The sequence below is a fragment of the Nicotiana sylvestris genome, chromosome 1 (assembly GCF_000393655.2).
Source record: "Nicotiana sylvestris chromosome 1, ASM39365v2, whole genome shotgun sequence".
NCBI lineage: Eukaryota > Viridiplantae > Streptophyta > Magnoliopsida > Solanales > Solanaceae > Nicotiana > Nicotiana sylvestris.
In genome coordinates this window covers 141,367,456-141,386,573 of record NC_091057.1, presented here as the reverse complement: position 1 = coordinate 141,386,573, position 19,118 = coordinate 141,367,456, and the positions used below count along the sequence as shown (strand labels likewise).

At 36.6% G+C, this 19,118-nt stretch overlaps 3 protein-coding genes across 3 annotated transcripts; 1 reads left to right on the top strand and 2 right to left on the bottom strand.

The window, feature by feature from the left end:
- The first annotated feature begins 2,851 nt into the window (after positions 1–2,851).
- LOC104223792 (UPF0603 protein At1g54780, chloroplastic) lies at positions 2,852–9,153 on the top strand. The gene is made up of 3 exons (XM_009775296.2): positions 2,852–3,438; positions 3,753–3,945; positions 8,793–9,153. The coding sequence occupies exons 1-3, from the start codon at positions 2,986–2,988 to the stop codon at positions 9,038–9,040; spliced, it is 894 nt and encodes a 297-aa protein (XP_009773598.1). The 5' UTR covers positions 2,852–2,985; the 3' UTR covers positions 9,041–9,153.
- Positions 9,154–9,314: 161 nt separating this feature from the next.
- Positions 9,315–11,071, bottom strand: LOC104223791 (GDSL esterase/lipase At1g54790). Its single transcript, XM_009775294.2, has 5 exons — positions 10,764–11,071; positions 10,453–10,653; positions 10,196–10,362; positions 9,832–10,102; positions 9,315–9,668 (listed from the first exon to the last, which is right to left on the bottom strand). Exons 1-5 carry the CDS (start codon positions 10,999–11,001, stop codon positions 9,400–9,402), a joined length of 1,146 nt encoding a protein of 381 aa, XP_009773596.1. The 5' UTR covers positions 11,002–11,071; the 3' UTR covers positions 9,315–9,399.
- Positions 11,072–12,484: 1,413 nt separating this feature from the next.
- Positions 12,485–18,914, bottom strand: LOC104223790 (kinesin-like protein KIN-1). Its single transcript, XM_009775293.2, has 15 exons — positions 18,659–18,914; positions 18,409–18,511; positions 18,258–18,301; positions 17,815–17,844; positions 17,619–17,741; positions 17,463–17,488; positions 17,261–17,342; positions 16,841–16,882; positions 16,729–16,762; positions 16,552–16,627; positions 16,266–16,485; positions 16,092–16,183; positions 13,721–13,835; positions 13,465–13,644; positions 12,485–12,730 (listed from the first exon to the last, which is right to left on the bottom strand). The coding sequence occupies exons 1-15, from the start codon at positions 18,770–18,772 to the stop codon at positions 12,632–12,634; spliced, it is 1,380 nt and encodes a 459-aa protein (XP_009773595.1). The 5' UTR covers positions 18,773–18,914; the 3' UTR covers positions 12,485–12,631.
- Positions 18,915–19,118: the final 204 nt, after the last annotated feature.

Genomic DNA, 19,118 nt, shown 5'->3' with positions numbered 1-19,118 from the left:
TGTTATATTCATATTATATCAAGTATTGTAAGATATTTGCTAAATTGCCCATTCGTACGGATTGTTTGATCATTTTGCATTCTTGTTGGGACTTTGTCCTTCTTGTGGTAGTGACTTTGTCACTCATCTTGGCATGCCTCTTGATCTTTTTCCATCTTGACTTTGGATTTGTAGTTCGTCTTGAATTATGAAATTTGTCCGTGTTAAGTACGAACTAGGAAGCCATTTTTAATATGGTTCTTGATTCTCTTGTCTATTGGGTTTTGACCCTACTTGATTTGGGGCTTCGGTCCATCTTGATATCTGATTATGCTTAGTGTGATGGCATGACGTACATATTGGGCGAAAAATGGATATTTGGTATACTCTCTTAAATTGATAGTATACACTTTCTAGACTCTTGAACATTGTTATTGATATTTGGAAACACTTCAAAGTTTGATATTGATATGTTTGATATATTTGTTCACTTGTTTTAAATTATGTTAAATTGAGCTAACTATGACTGAAAAGGGGAATTGGAGAATTTAATGACTCCAAGCCTAAAGTTTATACACCACTAAGCTTTATGCTTAGCGATAGTTGTTTTCTATCGTAGGAAATGTTCGGGATGAAATCTGAAGATGGCCAGGGTGAAGTAGTCTTTTTGGGAGAATTTATGGAGATCATATTTGCATATGCACCTTAGTTTGCATAGTTTTGGGACATGTACATGATATATAGGATATCCAGGATATATATATATATATATACAGGATATATACATATATATATATATGTCACACTTATGTTATTTGGAGGCTTGTTGGATTTTAAAGACCAAGATCTTGTAACTTGAATTTGTAACCTATTTTATTGTATTAGGGTGTTTTAATAACTCAAGTCTTGTAATATGCTGAATTTACACTTTGTCTTGTAAATATGTAGAAAAGGAGAAAACTAGTTTCCTTTTTATACCCAATAGTTTGAAATTTATGTACAATACAAACTTGCAGTGATTTTGAATGATTGTATAAATCTGTTAGGAAACTGCTTTAATCTGTTGATTAATCAAGAAGGGTTATATCACCATATGTTAATATTTTGACATGGTATTTTATTTAAAATAAAATTATGGTGTATTTTTAAAAAATATATATATATTGCACTTTGAGCCTTTTCGCATGGGCCTACTTCCGCCACTAAAATTATTCTGAATATTTTTATTAATATCTCTTTTAATATTTTGTAAGTAGGAAATTAGATTTATTTCCTAAGTAGTACCCTCCCAAAGGGGGTTGCTACAAAAACGTTAGTTATAAAATCTAAATCCGTTCACCATTCATTACCCCGATGATCCGATACCAATAAGCCAATAAACCATCGGTTCGGTTCGATAAACGTTTTCGGTTTGATTTTGAACAACCCTAGAAATTAAGTAACATAAGAGTTGTATTACAAGCCAAGACTATTCAAACGTATAAGTGTTCTTAACTGTCCTTTTTGAAAGCTGATAAAGCAAAGGGAGGGGGGGGGGCATAAGTAGTATAAGGGATGTCGTCCATTCGTGGGAGTGAGGTTCATCACGTGCTTAGCCAAGGCATCTGCTACAATATTAGCTTCTTGGTAGACATGTCTAAGCTCTACGTGACCCAGTTCCAACATCAATGTCTTGTAGTAAAAAATAATAGGTAAGTGAAATTTATTGCCATGTTCGACCATGGTGCATGGTATATCAAAATTGCAATGTATTTTTTGACATTAATCAAAACATTAGATGTTCAACTTATATAGTACAGAGAAAACAAAAACAAAAAAACAAGAAAAGGAAAAGAAATCAAGGGATTGGAAGATAATGAAGAAAAATAAAGGAAAGAAATTAGGAGTTGTTTGTTTTATGTAATGATCACACTGGAATGCAATATGAAAATTATATTGAAAGAAAACAAAAAAGAAAGAAATTAGGGGATTAGAAGAAAATGAAGAAAATTAAAGAAAAGAAATTAGGAGTTTTTGGGTTTATGAAATCTTACATTGGAATTTAATATAAAAAATTATAGTGAAAGAATTGTTTATGCGTTGAATGATATTTTTATTTGGTACAATAATAATACTAACATGGGGATTGTTATAATAATTAGATTGATTATCTTACATTGTTTATATCTAAGTACTTTTACTCGCGTATTGCTAATAAATATATTCTTATTTATATTATTTGACGCATGAATAATACACATATTCTCACATAACTTATGAGATATTAACAATACAAAGCGTAAAAAGACAACCCACAATTATTTTTTCTTGTACAACCAACCAAAATATTGTAGTAGTAGCATTAGCTTATACAAATTTTTATGTTGGAATTATTTTTTAGAGTCATTTGGTAGGGTGTATAAAAATAGTACGGAATAAGGTGTATTAGTAATGCAAGCATTAGTTATGCACATATTATTTCTTATCTACTGTTTGGTGTCGTGTATTATAATTATAATGCATTGCATAATTTTTAAGAAAAATAGTTATTTACAAAAATGCCCTCCATATTCTCTAGCTTTTAAGATATTTTAAGGATAATTTTGTCTTTAACCATACTAATGCATGCATTAATAATCTTGGTATTACTAATGCCATGTTTTTTTATGCATTACTTATACATAGGATAATATCAAGTATGATGTATAACTAACACAAGCATTAAGTATACACAAATTAAAAAAATATACCAAATACAATATTAATAATACATAGAGTTAATACTTGCATTATTTTTTCTAATACTTTCTAACAAAGGTTCCCTCTAAAAATGAATAAGACCAAAAGGCCCTTATGTTTCTCCACAGCGGACAGGTGGAGAAAAACGTTATCCATAGGGATTAATATTCAGCCACAACCAATGAAGGAGACAACACAAACCACCCGAATGACAAAAAGAAACAGAAACAAGAACTTCCTCATGTACAGAATCCTCTCTCTTATCTCACCATTTCTGATCTCTTACTAATGGAAACCATTCTCTCCCCTCCTTCTCGTTATCCTCTCTTCAACCCCAAAACAGCTTCTCTTTCAAAGCCTTTTCTTCCCCTTTTTCACTTACCAAGATCAAGTTCAATCAGTTCAGCTAAGCCAATATGCTGCAGCCTTAAAAAACAGGCTTCAAAGATTGGCAAAGACTCCTCCTTTTCAATACCCAAAAGTTGGTTTTCCAGTGTTCAGCAAGGATTAGCTGCTGTAGCTATTTCTTTAGCCCTCAATTTTTGTCCAGTTGTGTCATCTGGTTCTTCATTAGCATCTGAATTTGATGTGTTAAATGAAGGTCCTCCAAAGGACTCCTACGTGGTTGATGATGCTGGTGTACTTAGTAGAGTGACAAAGTCTGATTTGAAGGCATTGTTGTCTGATGTGGAGAAGAGAAAAGGCTTCCACATTAATTTCATCACTGTCCGCAAACTCACTGTAACTTTCCTTCTCTTCTTTATCTTTGTCATGAGAAGCCACAACATGAATGATCAATTGTTAATAGACCATGATAAGAAGAAGAAAAAATTCAATCTTTATGGTGTTTTTCTGCTTGATTTGCTGTTAAACTTAAGTTTTTTCATAAATCCTTTGTGAAACTTAAGTGCTGGTAACCCTAAACCTGTAAATTACACTCCCCCCCCACCCATTTTCTCTTTTTCCGATAACAAGATCAGTAGGAGAAGAAAAAAATGAACCTGTCATATAATGAGGGAGGAAAATAATCAAAAAGTTAACTTTTTGGGTTGTAGAGCAAAGCTGATGCTTTTGAGTACGCTGACACTGTTTTGGAGAAATGGTACCCGAGTGTTGAACAAGGAAATGACAAGGGTATAGTTGTGCTCGTTACAAGTCAAAAGGAAGGCGCGATAACTGGTGGTCCTGAATTTGTAAAGGCTGTTGGAGACACTGTTCTTGATGCTGCCGTCTCAGAGAACCTTCCAGGTAGGCAACACTTCCTTTCTATTCCTTATTGTTTTGAGCGTGTTGATTGATTGAATTTGTCATGGAAATTGATTTCCAACTGAATGGATTATTCGCAAGAAGTAAGAATAACAATCTTGGTAGGACATTAAGTATAGTACAGAGAACTAGAATATGAGAGAATATTACTTTGCATAGATGCTACTAGGTTAGAAAAGTTCTATTGCTCTTCGTCAACATTAACAATGGCATTTAAACAATTTAGTGAGTTTGATAAATGCTTGATTTTCTAGTCTTAGGTCTTAGCTTCTAGAAAAGCTGTTTCCTTGTGTTGCGGAATATCGTGAGTTAACTAGCACACAATCACACACAAAGCAAATAGAGAAGAAAAATCAACACAAGGATTTAACGAGGTTCGGCCAAGCCTAATCCTCGGGGCAAAAGCAGAGAGAGTTTTCCACTATGAATGAGAAGAAAAACACAATACAATCTATAGAATCCCCAACTACAACCCCTATATATAGATCCCAAAAGGTCCCAAACATATATGAGAAAGGTTTCCCAATTTGACAAGGACTATAGGTTTTCCTTTCTCAATTCTATTAGGACAATGGGTTTTCCTAAACCTATAGGGACTATGGGTTTCCTAAAAATACAAGGAAATAATTCAAGCCACAAATAACAAATCTTCCCCTTGGCTTGAATTCTCTTCATCAACAGGAACAACGTCTCTCTACCTTGCCCTCAGCCCTCGCAAGGGCTCTATCCATTTTCGCATGCATCAACCAAGTCTAGGAAACACCTAAACTTGTTAAGAGACTCAATCTCTTTACTTATAGCACTAATCCGTCGATTTGGTTCTATACTCGGAATAGCTTCTAGATAGCTATAACACTCAAACGCATCAACGGTCTCTGCAACTGCCAAAGCAAATCCCACTGGATTCGTATATCCAAGAAGATTCCCATCAACTACGTTTGCAAACCTTTGCGGTCGGTTGATCACTCTCTTCTCTCTGCCTGTTGCAATGCTATATGGTTGTTGTTGCGCAGGTGCATCAAAATTATCGTCTTGATCAATATTTTGCACCTCATCCACTTCCTCTACTTTAGAACTACTGGGCTGAGCTAGTGGAGATTCAATTTCTAGCTCTATGCGGTCACTGACACCACGATCTGTTTCTGCTATTGCCTTCTCCCTCTGACTGTCTAGTGAGGCAGATTCATTGAATGTTACATCCCTACTGATAATTAGCCCTGGAGTCTTTTGATTTGTGCACCACAACTTATAACCTTTCACTCCAATTGCATACCCTAGAAATATGCACTTCTTTGCCCTCGGCTCAAATTTTCCATCCCTCACATGAGCATAAGCAGGACAACCAAATATCCTTAAATTTGAATAATCAGCAGGTGAACCGGACCATACCTCAAAAGGAGTTTTGAACTCAATAGTTGTGGATGGAGATCTATTGACCAAATAACAAGCTGTATTGATTGCTTCAGCCCAAAAATCTTTGCTAACACATAGTGTGAAAGCATGCTTCATGCCCTATCACAAAGCGTTCTATTCATACGTTCTGCAACACCATTTTGTTGTGGTGTTCCGACACAAGTGCGGTGTCTCACTATGCCCTCCCTGCTGCAGAAATTGTCGAACTCAGAATTGCAAAATTCCAACCCATTGTCAGTTCGAAGACGCTTAACTTTTCTTTCCGTCTGCCTCTCAACCATCGTTTTCCATTTAACAAATGTCGAAAATGCCTCATCTTTTGTTTTCAGAAAATACACCCACACCATCCTTGAGTAATCATCAATCAAAGTCATAAAATACCTAGCACCACTCTTGGAGGGAACTCTATTTAGACCCCACAAGTTAGAGTGTATATAATCTAACTTGTCTCTGGTCTTGTGCTCGGCCTTCTTGATGAACTTTATCCTTGTCTGTTTACCAAACACACAATGCTCACAAAAATTCAAAGCTTGATTTTTGTACCCATTCAACAAATTCTGCTTACTCAACAAAGACAATCCATTATCACTCATATGGCCAAGTTGCAAGTGCCACAAATGAGACTGATTCAGATCACTTTTCCCAGAAGCTACAATAGCTTCCCCTTCAACTACACTGGCCTGAAGATGATACAATTTAGAATGTAGTTTACCCTTCATGAGTACCATGGAGCCTTTACACACTTTAAGTATTCCATTCTCGGAGTGAAATTTATACCCTTGATCATCCAAAGTCGAAAGAGAAATCAAATTTCTCTTTATCCGAGGAACATGCCAACACTCAATGTTTCTGATTATTCCGTCGAACATTCTCAATTTGATGTTACCAACCCCCTCTACTGGTAATGGATTATCATCTCCCATATAGACAGTCCCACTCATTTGTTTGTAAGTTGCAAACCAATTCTTGTGTGGACTCATGTGGAAAGTAGCACCAGAATCAAGAACCCAAGAATTTTGCCCATGACTAGAACTCACAGCACAAACTTCCCCTACATAATCACTATCATCAGAATTATTGCCAGTGTCAACAATATTTGCCGAATTATCTATTTTCTGCTTCCCTCTTTTCTCCTTCAGCTTAGGACAATCTCTCTTGTAGTGACCTTGCTCCCCGCACTCATAACAGTTTTGCTTCCTTGCTCTAGACTTTGATCTTGCTGTTGGCTTTTTCCCGTTAAAGTCCTTTTGTTGTGTTCTTCCTCTAATCACAAGACCCTCACCCTCAATTCTGTTGTCTGGAAAGCTCTTTTTCAACTCTTTAGATTTTAGTGCATTACTAACATCTTCTAGTGAAATGCTATCTTTCCCATATAGCAGTGTATCGGCAAAAGTATCATAAGACTGTGGTAAAGAACATAACACAATCAAGGCCTGATCCTCACTCTCAATTTTGATATCCACATTCTTCAGGTCCATTATAATTGAATTAAACTCATCAAGGTGAGTTTTAACAGGTGTACCTTCGTTCATATGGAGATTGTATAACCTCTTTTTCAGGTAGATGCGGTTTGTCAGCGATTTCTTAGAGTACAGATCTTCCAGCTTCTTCCATGCCGTTGCTGCAGAAGTTTCTTCAGCAATTTCCCGAAGAACGCTATCTGTAACGCTCATGAAGATCGCACTCAAAGCCCTCTCCTTCAGGTCTTCCTTCTTTGTCTCTTTCATATCTTCAGGAAAATCCTCATCAATTGCTTTCCATAATCCTTGTAACACCAGGGACGATTTCATCCTAATCTTCCATAGACTGAAACTAGAACCTCCGTCAAATTTCTCTACTTCGTACTTTGTTAAAGATGATGAAGACATCTTAACCCTAAATTATGTGTAGAAACCCGAATCTTGCTCTGATACCAATTGTTGCGGAATATCGTGGGTTAACTAGCACACAATCACACACAAAGCAAATAGAGAAGAAAAATCAACACAAGGATTTAACGAGGTTCGGCCAAGCCTAATCCTCGGGGCAAAAGCAGAGAGAGTTTTCCACTATGAATGAGAAGAAAAACACAATACAATCTATAGAATCCCCAACTACAACCCCTATATATAGATCCCAAAAGGTCCCAAACATATATGAGAAAGGTTTCCCAATTTGACAAGGACTATAGGTTTTCCTTTCCCAATTCTATTAGGACAATGGGTTTTCCTAAACCTATAGGGACTATGGGTTTCCTAAAAAATACAAGGAAATAATTCAAGCCACAAATAACACCTTGTCATGTCTATGGAGTTACCAACAGTACCTAGAAACACAAACTCCAAAAGAGTTGCCTAGTTGTTTATGTATTCGTAATGATCTTGAGAGAATCTAATGGAGGAATGAGGATTTTTTCTTGTTAGTTATTCAGTTTATGCAATAAGAATTGTTTAACAAAAATGATTCTAGTTGGATGGCAATGACATGTAAACATGAAACAAATGGAAACATATCCATTTATTCTCCCTAGTCTTTCTTTTTTCCTTTAAACTTCACTGAGGAGCATATTCTACGGTAGCAGGATTTGCTTCTCTGCTATTTTGTCGCGAGATCTCATTATTGTGGCAAATTTTCCTTCATTCAAGGAATCTTTCTATAGCTTGGACCTGCTAGATATGTATGCATTAAGATAGTTTTTGGCTTTTTGCGGTCCAACTAAAGTACCAAGAAGGTTGAAAGTCTGAGACTTGAAGTATTGCTGGAGAATACCCATTCATAATCTTGAATATCATGACAAATGAAACAAAAACTACAAAGGTCAGGTATCAACTTTGATTGTTATGTTGTATTTCGAGATTAACAACAAATTACCAGGGCTGCTAATAAAGGTGAAAAGACTAATTAGTGGCTTGAAATCGAATCTCAGTAGCTAGATTCCACAACAAGCGGAAACTATGGGACGAGTAGTTTTTTGAAGAGTGAATTTTATCCTATAGTTGTCATTTTTGTTTGAAAAATGCACACTGGAAAAGGATGCTTGTCAGCTTATCGACTAAGAGATCAGTCCACTCCTATTGTTTTAGCTAGTCATTAACAGTAGGGTTAATTAGTACTCTTGCAGTATGTTCTGCGAAAGATATGGGGGTTAAGAAGTCGTTGCTTGCTACTGATATCTACTTTGCGAGCCTTCAGTGCTCCATTCTTTAACTTCCCTTTAGTTGGTCCACGGGGCTTATGAGTATTCATTAACTTGGAGTATACCTTTAAGAGGCAAGCTTGCTTAGAAGTTAAAAGAAGGAAGTGGAAGATCTCTCTATTTCAGTTGTTTATATAGAAGAATTAAGGACTCCAGAACAATTATCTTTTGTTTCATAATGAAACTTGTACACTAATGCTCTTGTTTCTGATGGTGGGGCTATTGGTTTCAATGTTTGTAGTCTTGGCTACTGAAGAGAAGTACAATGAAGCCGTTTACAGCACTGCCAAACGTCTTGTTGCGGCCATTGATGGCCTTCCTGATCCTGGTGGTCCCCAGCTCAAGGATAACAAAAGAGAGTCCAACTTCAAATCCAGAGAGGAAACAGACGAGAAAAGAGGACAATTCACACTTGTCGTTGGTGGCTTGTTAGTGATTGCTTTCGTTGTTCCCATGGCTCAATACTATGCATATGTTTCAAAGAAGTGAACTGTCTGATTCTGGAAGATTTCATTTTGACTTGAGTAAGCATGTATATCATCTTGTACAAATGGTCTATTTTGAAATAACTGATTCATGAAATTTTTTAAAAAGGATAAAAATGAAAATTTTGGACCTCCCCTAACACAAGGGATATTACCATTCTTTTTATGAGAGTAGAGAAACTTCCCTGTTGCATTGCTGATAATATAAAGGGGAATTTACTAATTTAGTGTGGTACATTTCATCACATGATCGATAAGCTGTTCTATATTTTCAGGCATTCATGGAAGCTATGAATTTCATTAATAAATCAGAATATATAAGTACTATACAGAGAATAAAACAACGACAAGCATGTTAATTGCTCAAAACTTCAGTTTAAGAAGGAAAGGCATCTTGTCTGCAAAGGGTGGATCAGAGTATTTTCCTGTGAGAATTTGTGAGGCAACAAACTGATTTGCAGTTTCTGTGTAGTGAATTCCATCCCAATTGATATATTCACTACTGTCATTGCATGCTTTGGCCGTGACATTGTTTCCATCGATCACCTTTGTCAGACCACAGGCAACCCTGCTGTCATAGTTGAGTGGGGGTCCTCCGTATCCACAACAAGCCATTAAGGGCTGCTCAAATCCTGCGATACATAAAAGCAAAAGATCAAATGTTAAATAAAGTTCATATGACATTGATGAAGGAACAATTTTCGTAACTTCATTTAGTTCTCAAAAATTCTAAAATCCCAAAGAAATTGCACACTATAATGTTTTCTTTTTGGCATTGTGAGTAAAGAAAATTACCATATCGGGAATAATTTGCTATCAGATTAGACTTGATGGTGAAAATATCGACATGAGTGATATTTGCATCTGCATACTGGCTCTGCAGCTTCTTGCAAAGGGCGTAAAGCTGCAGGTTCAAAATTTTTGCAGCTTGATTATGTGAGCTAACACATCCTAGCTCATCCAACTTTGATGAATCAGTTCCAAATTTGGCTATATTCTGACCTAAGCACCCCAAAGGACCGGTGTTATGAACCCAGAAATTCCTGGCTCCTAGGTCATACAATCTCTGTGATGTCAAAAAGGAAGCAGAAATAAGTTTAGCACTTCATTTCATAATAACTACAGGAGTTCTGCATAATTTTCTGTTATTAGAATTGACCTTGACACCATCTTCAAATTCTACGAGAATTGTTGGAATTGAAGCTAGAATTTGATCCAATGTCTTGGAGTAAAATCCACCAGCAAGATCATTCTGGCCTATATCAAACATGTAAAGACCTTTCTGGAAAAAATCTTGAGCCGGAACATACTTATCATATTTTCTGGCTGCAAAGAAAATCAATAAAATCTCACAAGATATAGGATTCTGATGTTATGTAAAAACAGTTCTGATAATCAAAAGATGATCAAACTTACTCTTAGCTTGGATTTCGAGAACCCGATTCTTGAACCTGAAAAACTGAGCAACTTGAATCCCAAATGAAAAAGGGCTAACAGATGATGCAGTGGCAGGAAGTATGGTTGAACCAGCAGCTGCAAAGTTAACTCCTTTTCTGAAAGTTGGTGCACCAATGGAATCCAAATAGGAGTTCAAGAATGGAAGGTCCATTGCATCCACTGCAACAAAAATACACAACCAAAAGAAACACCAAGATATCAATATAAACTTGAAATGAAGACCATTTCCCCCCAAAAGAAAAAATGGCACATTAAATTGGGAAGCTTACTCAAGAAATCGATGATTAGCCGGCCATCACAGAACCTCCCAGATGGTTTCTGGAAATAAGTCTGTCCATTAGGTGGCTCCAGGCGATCTCCAACACCTGCAACAAGGCCTCCTGTATCAGAATTTGAATCACCAAAGTTGAAGACTGCAGGATAATTGAAATCTATGGTGTTGGCCAGAGGCAAGCAGATGAAGAAGAGGGCAAGAATGTGGAGGAAACAAGTGGTTGAAGAAGCCATGTTTGTTGCCTCTTTGACAGAAAGGTTGGATTTTTCATCATCTTAAAATAAGAGCTGGTGGGCTTTTGTTTCACTTTCAAGTTATCTTTGAGATGTGGGAAAGGTTAAAAGATTGTGAATGGGTTGTTGTTCAATTACTTACATATCCTTCTAAGATAATGGATGCTATGATTAGACGTGTTTCCATTAACGAGAAAACAGATTGATTAGGACATTTTTCCTGTAATCAATCAGGTAAAAGTTGTCATTTTCTGTGTTCTTTTCTCTAACCACTTATAAACTACTCAGCTGAAAAAACTGGCGATATAGTTCTGTACAAAGACATTTTAAAAAGTCAGTGCATTCAATTCAGATGTCATGTTTTACTCAATCTTGGTCAGGCGTGTACATTTGAAAGTTGCTTGTCTTCAACGTATCTCTATGATTAGCATTGTCGTTTCCTTTTTTTCTTGACTTCCCAAGTGTAATATTTCTACTTTTAAACATTTAACTAATTAATTAATAGGTGGATCCAAATAGAGAAAATAATGAAGAATACGAACATTAGGTGGAGGGTCAAACATGTTTTAGTAAACTACTAAATAAGTCGCCAACTCTCCGCATGTGATCTATACTAATTTAATCTGAGCTTAGATTGAATGATTGCCATGCATACAATATATTTCTCTAACCATAAGTGGTATTCTATACTTCTTTATCAAGTTAGTTTACATTTATATTTTACACAATCAACGAAAGTCCTGGCAAGAATAAGGGCATTTTTTACAAAATATTGCTTGAGAACAAATTTGAGTACTGTGAAAATTATAAATCTCATAAGGCTAAGGCAAATGGGACCAAAAGGCTTCAATTCCTTTCTACAAGCAAAATTGGAACTTGCTTCTACGAATAGCAAACCTTTAAGGCTTCTGTTACATGTCCATAAAAAGAAAGTGCACCAATCTAAGGTGGTGTTTGTTTCAAAAATTTGAAGAGTTTTTTTGCAAAAGTTATTTTTTAACCAAAAGCCAAAAATAAAATAAAGCATTTCAGATTTTCGGTTTCTATAAAAGCGGAAAACTACTAGCGCCACCTCAATTCAGCAAAATAATATCAAAAACACGTCTTTCTTGGCTGGGGAAATCAGTCCAACTAAACCGAAGATTGAATAGCTCTTTGCTATCACCCAAATTTCTGACTCCCTTTAATTCATAATTCATTTTAGGAAGAAATACTCTATATTTACCTTCAGAATTTATTTTGACGAGACTATTTTGAACTCAACATAAAGTAGATTACCATTTACCACGTACGCAAATAGGTCACTTTTTAGTCTTTACAAAGTGGGCAAATTGTAAAAAGATTAGGGCCAACGAGGTAAAGAGTGTTTTATGCCTAAATCAGTTAATCTTATTGAAACGAAATTCACCTTGTAACTGCGGATGAGTTGTAGCTGTTTTACCACTTTGCATGGTTCAATGCCTGATGGAAGATGATAATATGATTGGTGAGTAAGCCAACAAAAAGACAAACGACCTACTACCTTTTATGATGGATTAACAAAAGCATCAGATGCCAAACAACCTAATATCGATTATTCGATATTCATGTCTTAAACGCCGTCTTTAAAAATGAAGGTCCATTATTACATTCAGAGAATCAAGCAGAGCGGCCTTCTATCGAGTTGATGTAGATAAGACTCTTCAGAAGCTTTCAAGCTGGCCTTAAGAGCGGCATTCTCCCTCTTTAACTGCAAAATGATTTATACGGCACGCACAATCAAAATGAAGCTCTATATATAGTCATTAGGAAAAGTCGCCTCGTAAAAGAATTATGCGATTGAGTGGGAAAAGCTTTTGAATGGTAGAGTTCTAATCATAAATTTCTAAAATACTTCCCTACATATTTTTCTTGCTGGTTCTACTATACAATAGTTTTGTCCAATTGATAATGTTCTCTAAAACAGTATGTGACCCATAAACTATTACTTATTTAACATCAATCTTCTGCTCGTACTTGAAGGGAAAAAAAATAGGGAAGGTAAAAAATGTGGAGGAGTTTACTACTTCTACGGAAATCATACATCGTTCTCTAATGTTCTCAATTTCAGCCTTCTTTAGGTATAGTTGGTTCATTCTTTTCAAAAATCCCGCAGAATCTTGTACCAAAAAATGTCTTAAGTCAAAAAATATATGCAGAACCCCTTCCTAACCTACTCATTGAAGCCTTTGCCGAGTACGAAATCTTTCTGGAAAAATCCTTCCAAAGTACTTCCAGCAAACACACTAGCATTTATAACAAGCCGACGCAGAAGAGCTTTTAATGCCAAAAAGAACTTCTGGCAAAGCTCAGTTGCCCCTAATATATTTTTTGATTTTTTTCTTATTTGTTAAATAACAGAACAAATAAAAGGAAATCAGTGAAATCCAACTGAATAGATCCCTATTTATTTCACAGTGAATTTCCAAATTATGCATCTTTTACCTTCTCCGCAACTGTACTCAGCTCTTCCACGATTTTATATAATGATGAGATTGTCCTTGACGTAATATCTTCATACGCAACTTCTATCTCCTCAACTGAATTGGGATCAAAGAGAATCCCCTCCAGTACAAATAATTCCTCAAGCAATTTAACATCTTCGGCAGTTATTCTCTCTCTCATCTATGTTAATAAGATGATTAGCTTATAGTAGAGTAACCAAGGATAGCTTAAATTACATGAATCAAGAAATTCAGACCTTTTCCAATATCCTCTCCCTGGACTCATCTACATTGGTTGAGACGATTGCTTCCTTGTTATTGTCTAGATCTTCCTTGCAACTAACATGTACTGTTGCCTTTATATGCTTTGCTCTGCTTGATAGGACAGAAAGTAGAACTCAGAGCCATACTGGTATGTAACACAGCGAAATAGCAGGTACTTTACAAGTACCAGCGAGCAGCAAAGAGCATAACTTTTAGATAAAACTAGATCATGCCACAAATGAGATAGCCCAGAGAGAGAGAGAGAGAGCAGATTTGGGGTTTTTGGTGAAAGATGATACATATTTTCAGTTTTGAATAATCACTTTCATATGAATATTTCTGATTATTTCTAGCTTTTGTGAAAGTACACCTTACACAAGTAAAGAAGCTCTGCATTCTACAAAGAGAACCATATGTAGAATTTATTATTGTAATTTTTAGTGGAATCTTTGTTCAAACATCATTAATAATTAACAGATCCATGCTGCACTACCTAGACTCATTGACCATTCACAGTGCCATATCCAGTTAATGCCAAATAAAATGTCCTAGATGCAGAAATATTGCTAGCTAGACATGATTGGCTGATACAAAGTAAACTAACAACAATAACAACAAGGACCCAGTAAAATTCCACTAGTGGGGTCTGAGGAGGATAGTGTGTACGCAGACCTTACTCCTACCCCGAGGGAGTAGAGAGGCTGTTTCTAAAAGATCCTCGGCTCAAGAAGATGAAACGAGATAATATCAGTACCACCAACAGAAACCATAGGAATAATAACAGTATCATAAAGACCAAAAAATAGATGAAAAGCAAAAGCGATAGCCAATAAATAGACCCGGCAATATGAAAAACAAAAGAGTAGTGAGAATACAATATTAACCACTAGCAGTCTAAGACAAAAATCCTATCAGACTAGCTTCACATAGGTACGACGTAGAAATAGACTCAACTACCTCCTAACCTACAACTCTAATACTCGACCTCCACGACTTTCTATCAAGGGCTACCGAAGCAAGCCTCTCAAGTGCTGACCTTTCTTCCCACCTTTGATCGAAGCGAGCGTCTCAAGTGCTGACCTTTCTTCCCCCTTTGGTGAGCTGACCTTCTTGTGTCACGAGTGATGTCAAGCCTCCTTCTTGTCTTCTATTCCGGGAAGCGGTATAATAGGTCCCCTAAGGGAAGCCCTTTGGCAGCTGTCTGAGCCTTCCCTTGATTGTGCCTTTAGGCTTCTCTTTCTTAAGGGCCTTTAAAGACCGACCATTATCGGACTCTTCTTATGCTTTCTTTTCACCGGGCTTGGACCATATCTCCCGAACAATCTCAGTACATATGGCGCAAGACGATTCCACATATCGAGGTCGGAATGGGATCGGGTGTTTTCACGTCTTACTGTAGTGCCCGCTTTGTCATGTTATTTGTTGTAGGGTTCATCTTTTTGTTCACCATAGGAGGACTCACTGGAGTAGTTCTGGCTAATTCTGGGCTAGACATTGATCTAAATATGTCCTCGAAAATTTGAAGTCACGCCATGTCCTGCCCGATTACCGCTCCCTAATACTTTTTAGGCCGCCCTCTACCTTTTCTCGTGCCTTCCAAAGCCAGCCGCTCACACTTTCTTACCCAAGCATCTGAGCTTCTCCTCTGTACGTGCCCAAACTATCTGAGCTTCGCTTCTCGCATCTTGTCATCAATGGGAGCTACGCTCACCTTCTCCCGAATATCAGCATTCATAATCTTATCCATCCTAGTGTGCCCGCACATCCACCTTAACATCCTCACTTCTGCTACGTTCATCTTCTAGATATGTGAGTTCTTAATTGGCTAACACTCAGACCCATACATCATAGCCGGTCTAACCACCACTCTATAAAACTTACCTTTGAGTATCAGTGGCACTCTCTTGTCACACAAAACTCAAGATGCTAACTTCCACTTTATCCACCCAACTCCAATACGGTATGTGACATCCTCGTTGATCTCCCCATCCCCCTGGATAACTGACCCAAGGTACTTGAAACTGCCTCTACTTGGGATACAAAGTAAACTAACATGAGGACAAATTGATGAAAGAAAAATAAGAGCAAAATCAATATTCTTGAATGTAAATTGGAGGGACACGAAAACAAGATTAAAACTACAATGGCAGCATGCGTCTTTAGCTTACGAGATCACAATAAAGGAAATAAACAAAGTTACTCTAGTGAAAGTAATACTAAAATGAAATCCCTAAATTCCATTCAAGTGTAGAGCTAATAGAGGTCTTTACATAATTTCCCCTATCTCCTTTTGTGCGTTATGTCCCTCATTATTCCCTTCTTGATGCTATGATAACAAGTTCAAAGAAAACTAATTCTGCATACCTAGCACCGAATCGCAGGGTGAAGAGGCTCTCTGAAGCATTGTAAGGGCTCGGAGAGCAACAGCAAAGTAATGCAGTCTGAGAGTATCCCCCCTGCGAAACACAATGTAGATGATCACCATGTAGGCTGGAACTTGGAAGTATGTGAAAATGGAGCTTAGGAAGAGAAACCAACAAGAGCATCTTGTAGGATCCGAGTGAGCTTAGAATCACGATAAGGAATATGAGTTGGCTTTCCTGGAGCACTGCTAGTCATAGCATTTATCACTTTCCCAAGTGCTGTGAGGGACTGATTGATGGTCTTTGCTTCTTCAAGAATTTTACCTTCAGCTCCGGTCTTATCAACTTTTTCAGACCCAGCCAAGTCAACGAGTATCAGCTTTCCAAATTTGGTCCTGCTTGGAAATTCAAATATTTAGGATAGATCTTTCAAGTATATCAAACCTACTGAGGGATAATACCTTTTATCCTTTGTCAGCTCCTGGTGGACAGTAAAAATGTAAAGGCAATGGCTTCTGCTGCTTGACATATTCATTTCTGGACTAGTTAAGAAAATTTAACGGAGAATAAACAGAATAGAGACCTAAAAGGAAGAAATGTTCTTAACAACAAGATGCACAAAAAGAGGCCAAGGATACGTGTTTCTCCAACTGCTCTATTAGCTATCCCACTCTGCAACATCAACAGCCATTTCAGAACCAAAATATATAGAACACCACAAATGGAAATTTATTGTCCCTTTTTCCTTACTGATAAGCTTTGTAATGCTTCTGCAGTGTTGGATATAGCTACCTGGAAAACAATTTAAGATTCTGGAGGCTTTAGAAACTTCCACTGAAAACATAAAAGAAAGTTAGAAAGAGATATACAGCACTTGAGCTGTGAATCGAGGGCATATTGAGTTTTTCCATAAACTATGTTGTTTCTGAAAGTCAGAAAGTTCAGCACTTAGGCAAAGCAGGCGTCCAACATCAAGCCAGCCAGCTGTTTGGTGGTAGTTAATGAAGTATTTAAATTATGCAAGTGGAAAAGCACAGGACCAGTGAAGCAATCCAAGGAAAATCCAAACTGACAATACCAGGTTATAGTTGAGCATATTACATGCTTGAAAACAAAGATAGTATAACAATTTGAGGAAATTGTGAGACAATGAAAGGGCACAAATCTTACTTCTGTTGCTCCACTTAGAATTATTCCATGTACTTTACTCTCCTTTATCTGTATATTGTCCTTCGATAAATCGAGGAGATCCCTGAGAGAAAATGACAACTTAAAGTCATGCTTAGTTACAAGTAAAGAGAGATTGAGTTAAAGCGACAGATGTGGATCAAGAAAATCTCCTCAGGTACAGGTGTTGATACGTGATACAAACCTTACTTTCTCCATGTAGATCTCTACCTGTGAGAGTCAGAAATCTGCTTAAAATCGCTTTCATTCCTTGATGACTAAGAGCTTAAAGTAGCATTGCACTCCCCACATAAAAGATCGAAATCAATAACAATAACATCAAGAATTAATAGATTGTCACCATTGATAATTTGATTGTGTATTTGATTGGTTTCTCTGAAGTCATTATGGCCTCAAAAAGTCCATCCACTACCCTCTGCAATAGTCCTTTGTTCTTGCTTTCACAATCTACAATGCTTGGTCCCTAAACCAACAGAGTTGATAATGCTAATACTCTCACAAAACGCAGAATCATGAATGTTGTAAAATCATTTTACCTCCATGCTATATGTCTTTCCTGCTCCGGTCTGAGAAAGAAACAAAAGAACAAAGAACAAAGAATTGTCAAAAATGAAAATACGGAAAAGAAAAGAAGAATTTTCTCCTCCTATAAATCACTAACAATTATTTCGAAAATATACATGACTTCTATACTTTTTATTTTGTATTTTCATAATATTGGCAAGAGATGAGTTTAAATGGAGTAACATGGTCCGTAGAAGATTCAAATAGCCGACTCCTACTTGTTTGAGACTGAGGCATAGTTATGTCAATCACTAACAAATTAACAATTATGCACTAGGATTTGAGTGTTCTCTCTGTTCTCATCTTTCTACAGTTGGTCCATTAACAAATCAGATGCACTATTTGTACTGAAAATCTCCAATTCACATATAAAACCGCAGCATGCTAACATAAAAGGCTGTAATCAAACATGTACCTGTCCATAAGTGATAATCGTACCATTTATTGCATCTACAGCACCTAGTTTCAAATTCATCCAAACAACGAATATTGTAAGTGAAAAGAGTAATTGAATTTAAAACTAGTTCATTTTTTAAATAACGACACTCACAAAATTCAATTCGTACCTTGGACTATAGGCAGAGCTAGAAATTCGTATATATCAGCTTGTTCAGATCCTTGATAGAAAACTCTGTCGAACGTAAAATCAAATTCCTGTTCCTTTTCATCCTATAATGATTGAACAAAATCAACTAAATCACAAAAACCACATTCTAAATTGCTAATGTAAAAATTAAGTACTATAATTCCAACTTTTTGCGATACATACACGAGTTCAAAATTGATGTAAGATTATAGAGTTTTGAGCTAGAAAACCTTAATTATGAAGGACTCAGAGGTAATGCCTTGAACAGAGACAGCATCGCCAAACTCAGAGAGTTCCTTCGAATTCAGAGGTCTGAATAGCGCGCAAACTTTCATATTCGACATTGTTGAGCTGATCAACGATCAATTTGCAAAACTCAATCTAAGTATACATTTCTTTGATGAACAAGCTATGAAGGTTTTCCCGCCAAAAAAAGGTTGGGATGCCACTGAGCTGATGGAAGTGATTTGTGAACAGAACGAGAATGGGGCGTTTTCGGAAGTGCTGACTTAAGTCTTTGATTTTCCTTTTTTGTTTTATTTTTAAACTTTTTATAGCCGATTGGTTACTCTATTTACCAAATTACCCATTACTGCTTATCAAGAAATTCACTTGTAATTTATCTGAAAAGTAACATGATTCTGTAAATATTTTTTATACTCTCAACCCGCAAAACTTGAATTCTTTGTA

Excerpts from the sequence above, each read along its gene's own strand:
- LOC104223791 (XM_009775294.2), bottom strand. The coding sequence starts at position 11,001 with ATGGCTTCTTCAACCACTTGTTTCCTCCACATTCTTGCCCTCTTCTTC. Across the intron at positions 10,363-10,452 it reads TCTCGAAATCCAAGCTAAGA|CCAGAAAATATGATAAGTAT; the intron begins GTAAGTTTGATC and ends TTTTCTTTGCAG. Across the intron at positions 9,669-9,831 it reads AGCAAATTATTCCCGATATG|GATTTGAGCAGCCCTTAATG; the intron begins GTAATTTTCTTT and ends TATGTATCGCAG.
- LOC104223792 (XM_009775296.2), top strand. The coding sequence starts at position 2,986 with ATGGAAACCATTCTCTCCCCTCCTTCTCGTTATCCTCTCTTCAACCCC. Across the intron at positions 3,439-3,752 it reads TCACTGTCCGCAAACTCACT|AGCAAAGCTGATGCTTTTGA; the intron begins GTAACTTTCCTT and ends TTTGGGTTGTAG. Across the intron at positions 3,946-8,792 it reads CGTCTCAGAGAACCTTCCAG|TCTTGGCTACTGAAGAGAAG; the intron begins GTAGGCAACACT and ends CAATGTTTGTAG.
- LOC104223790 (XM_009775293.2), bottom strand. The coding sequence starts at position 18,772 with ATGTCGAATATGAAAGTTTGCGCGCTATTCAGACCTCTGAATTCGAAG. Across the intron at positions 18,512-18,658 it reads CTGAGTCCTTCATAATTAAG|GATGAAAAGGAACAGGAATT; the intron begins GTTTTCTAGCTC and ends CAATCATTATAG. Across the intron at positions 16,763-16,840 it reads AAGCATTACAAAGCTTATCA|AGTGGGATAGCTAATAGAGC; the intron begins GTAAGGAAAAAG and ends TTGATGTTGCAG.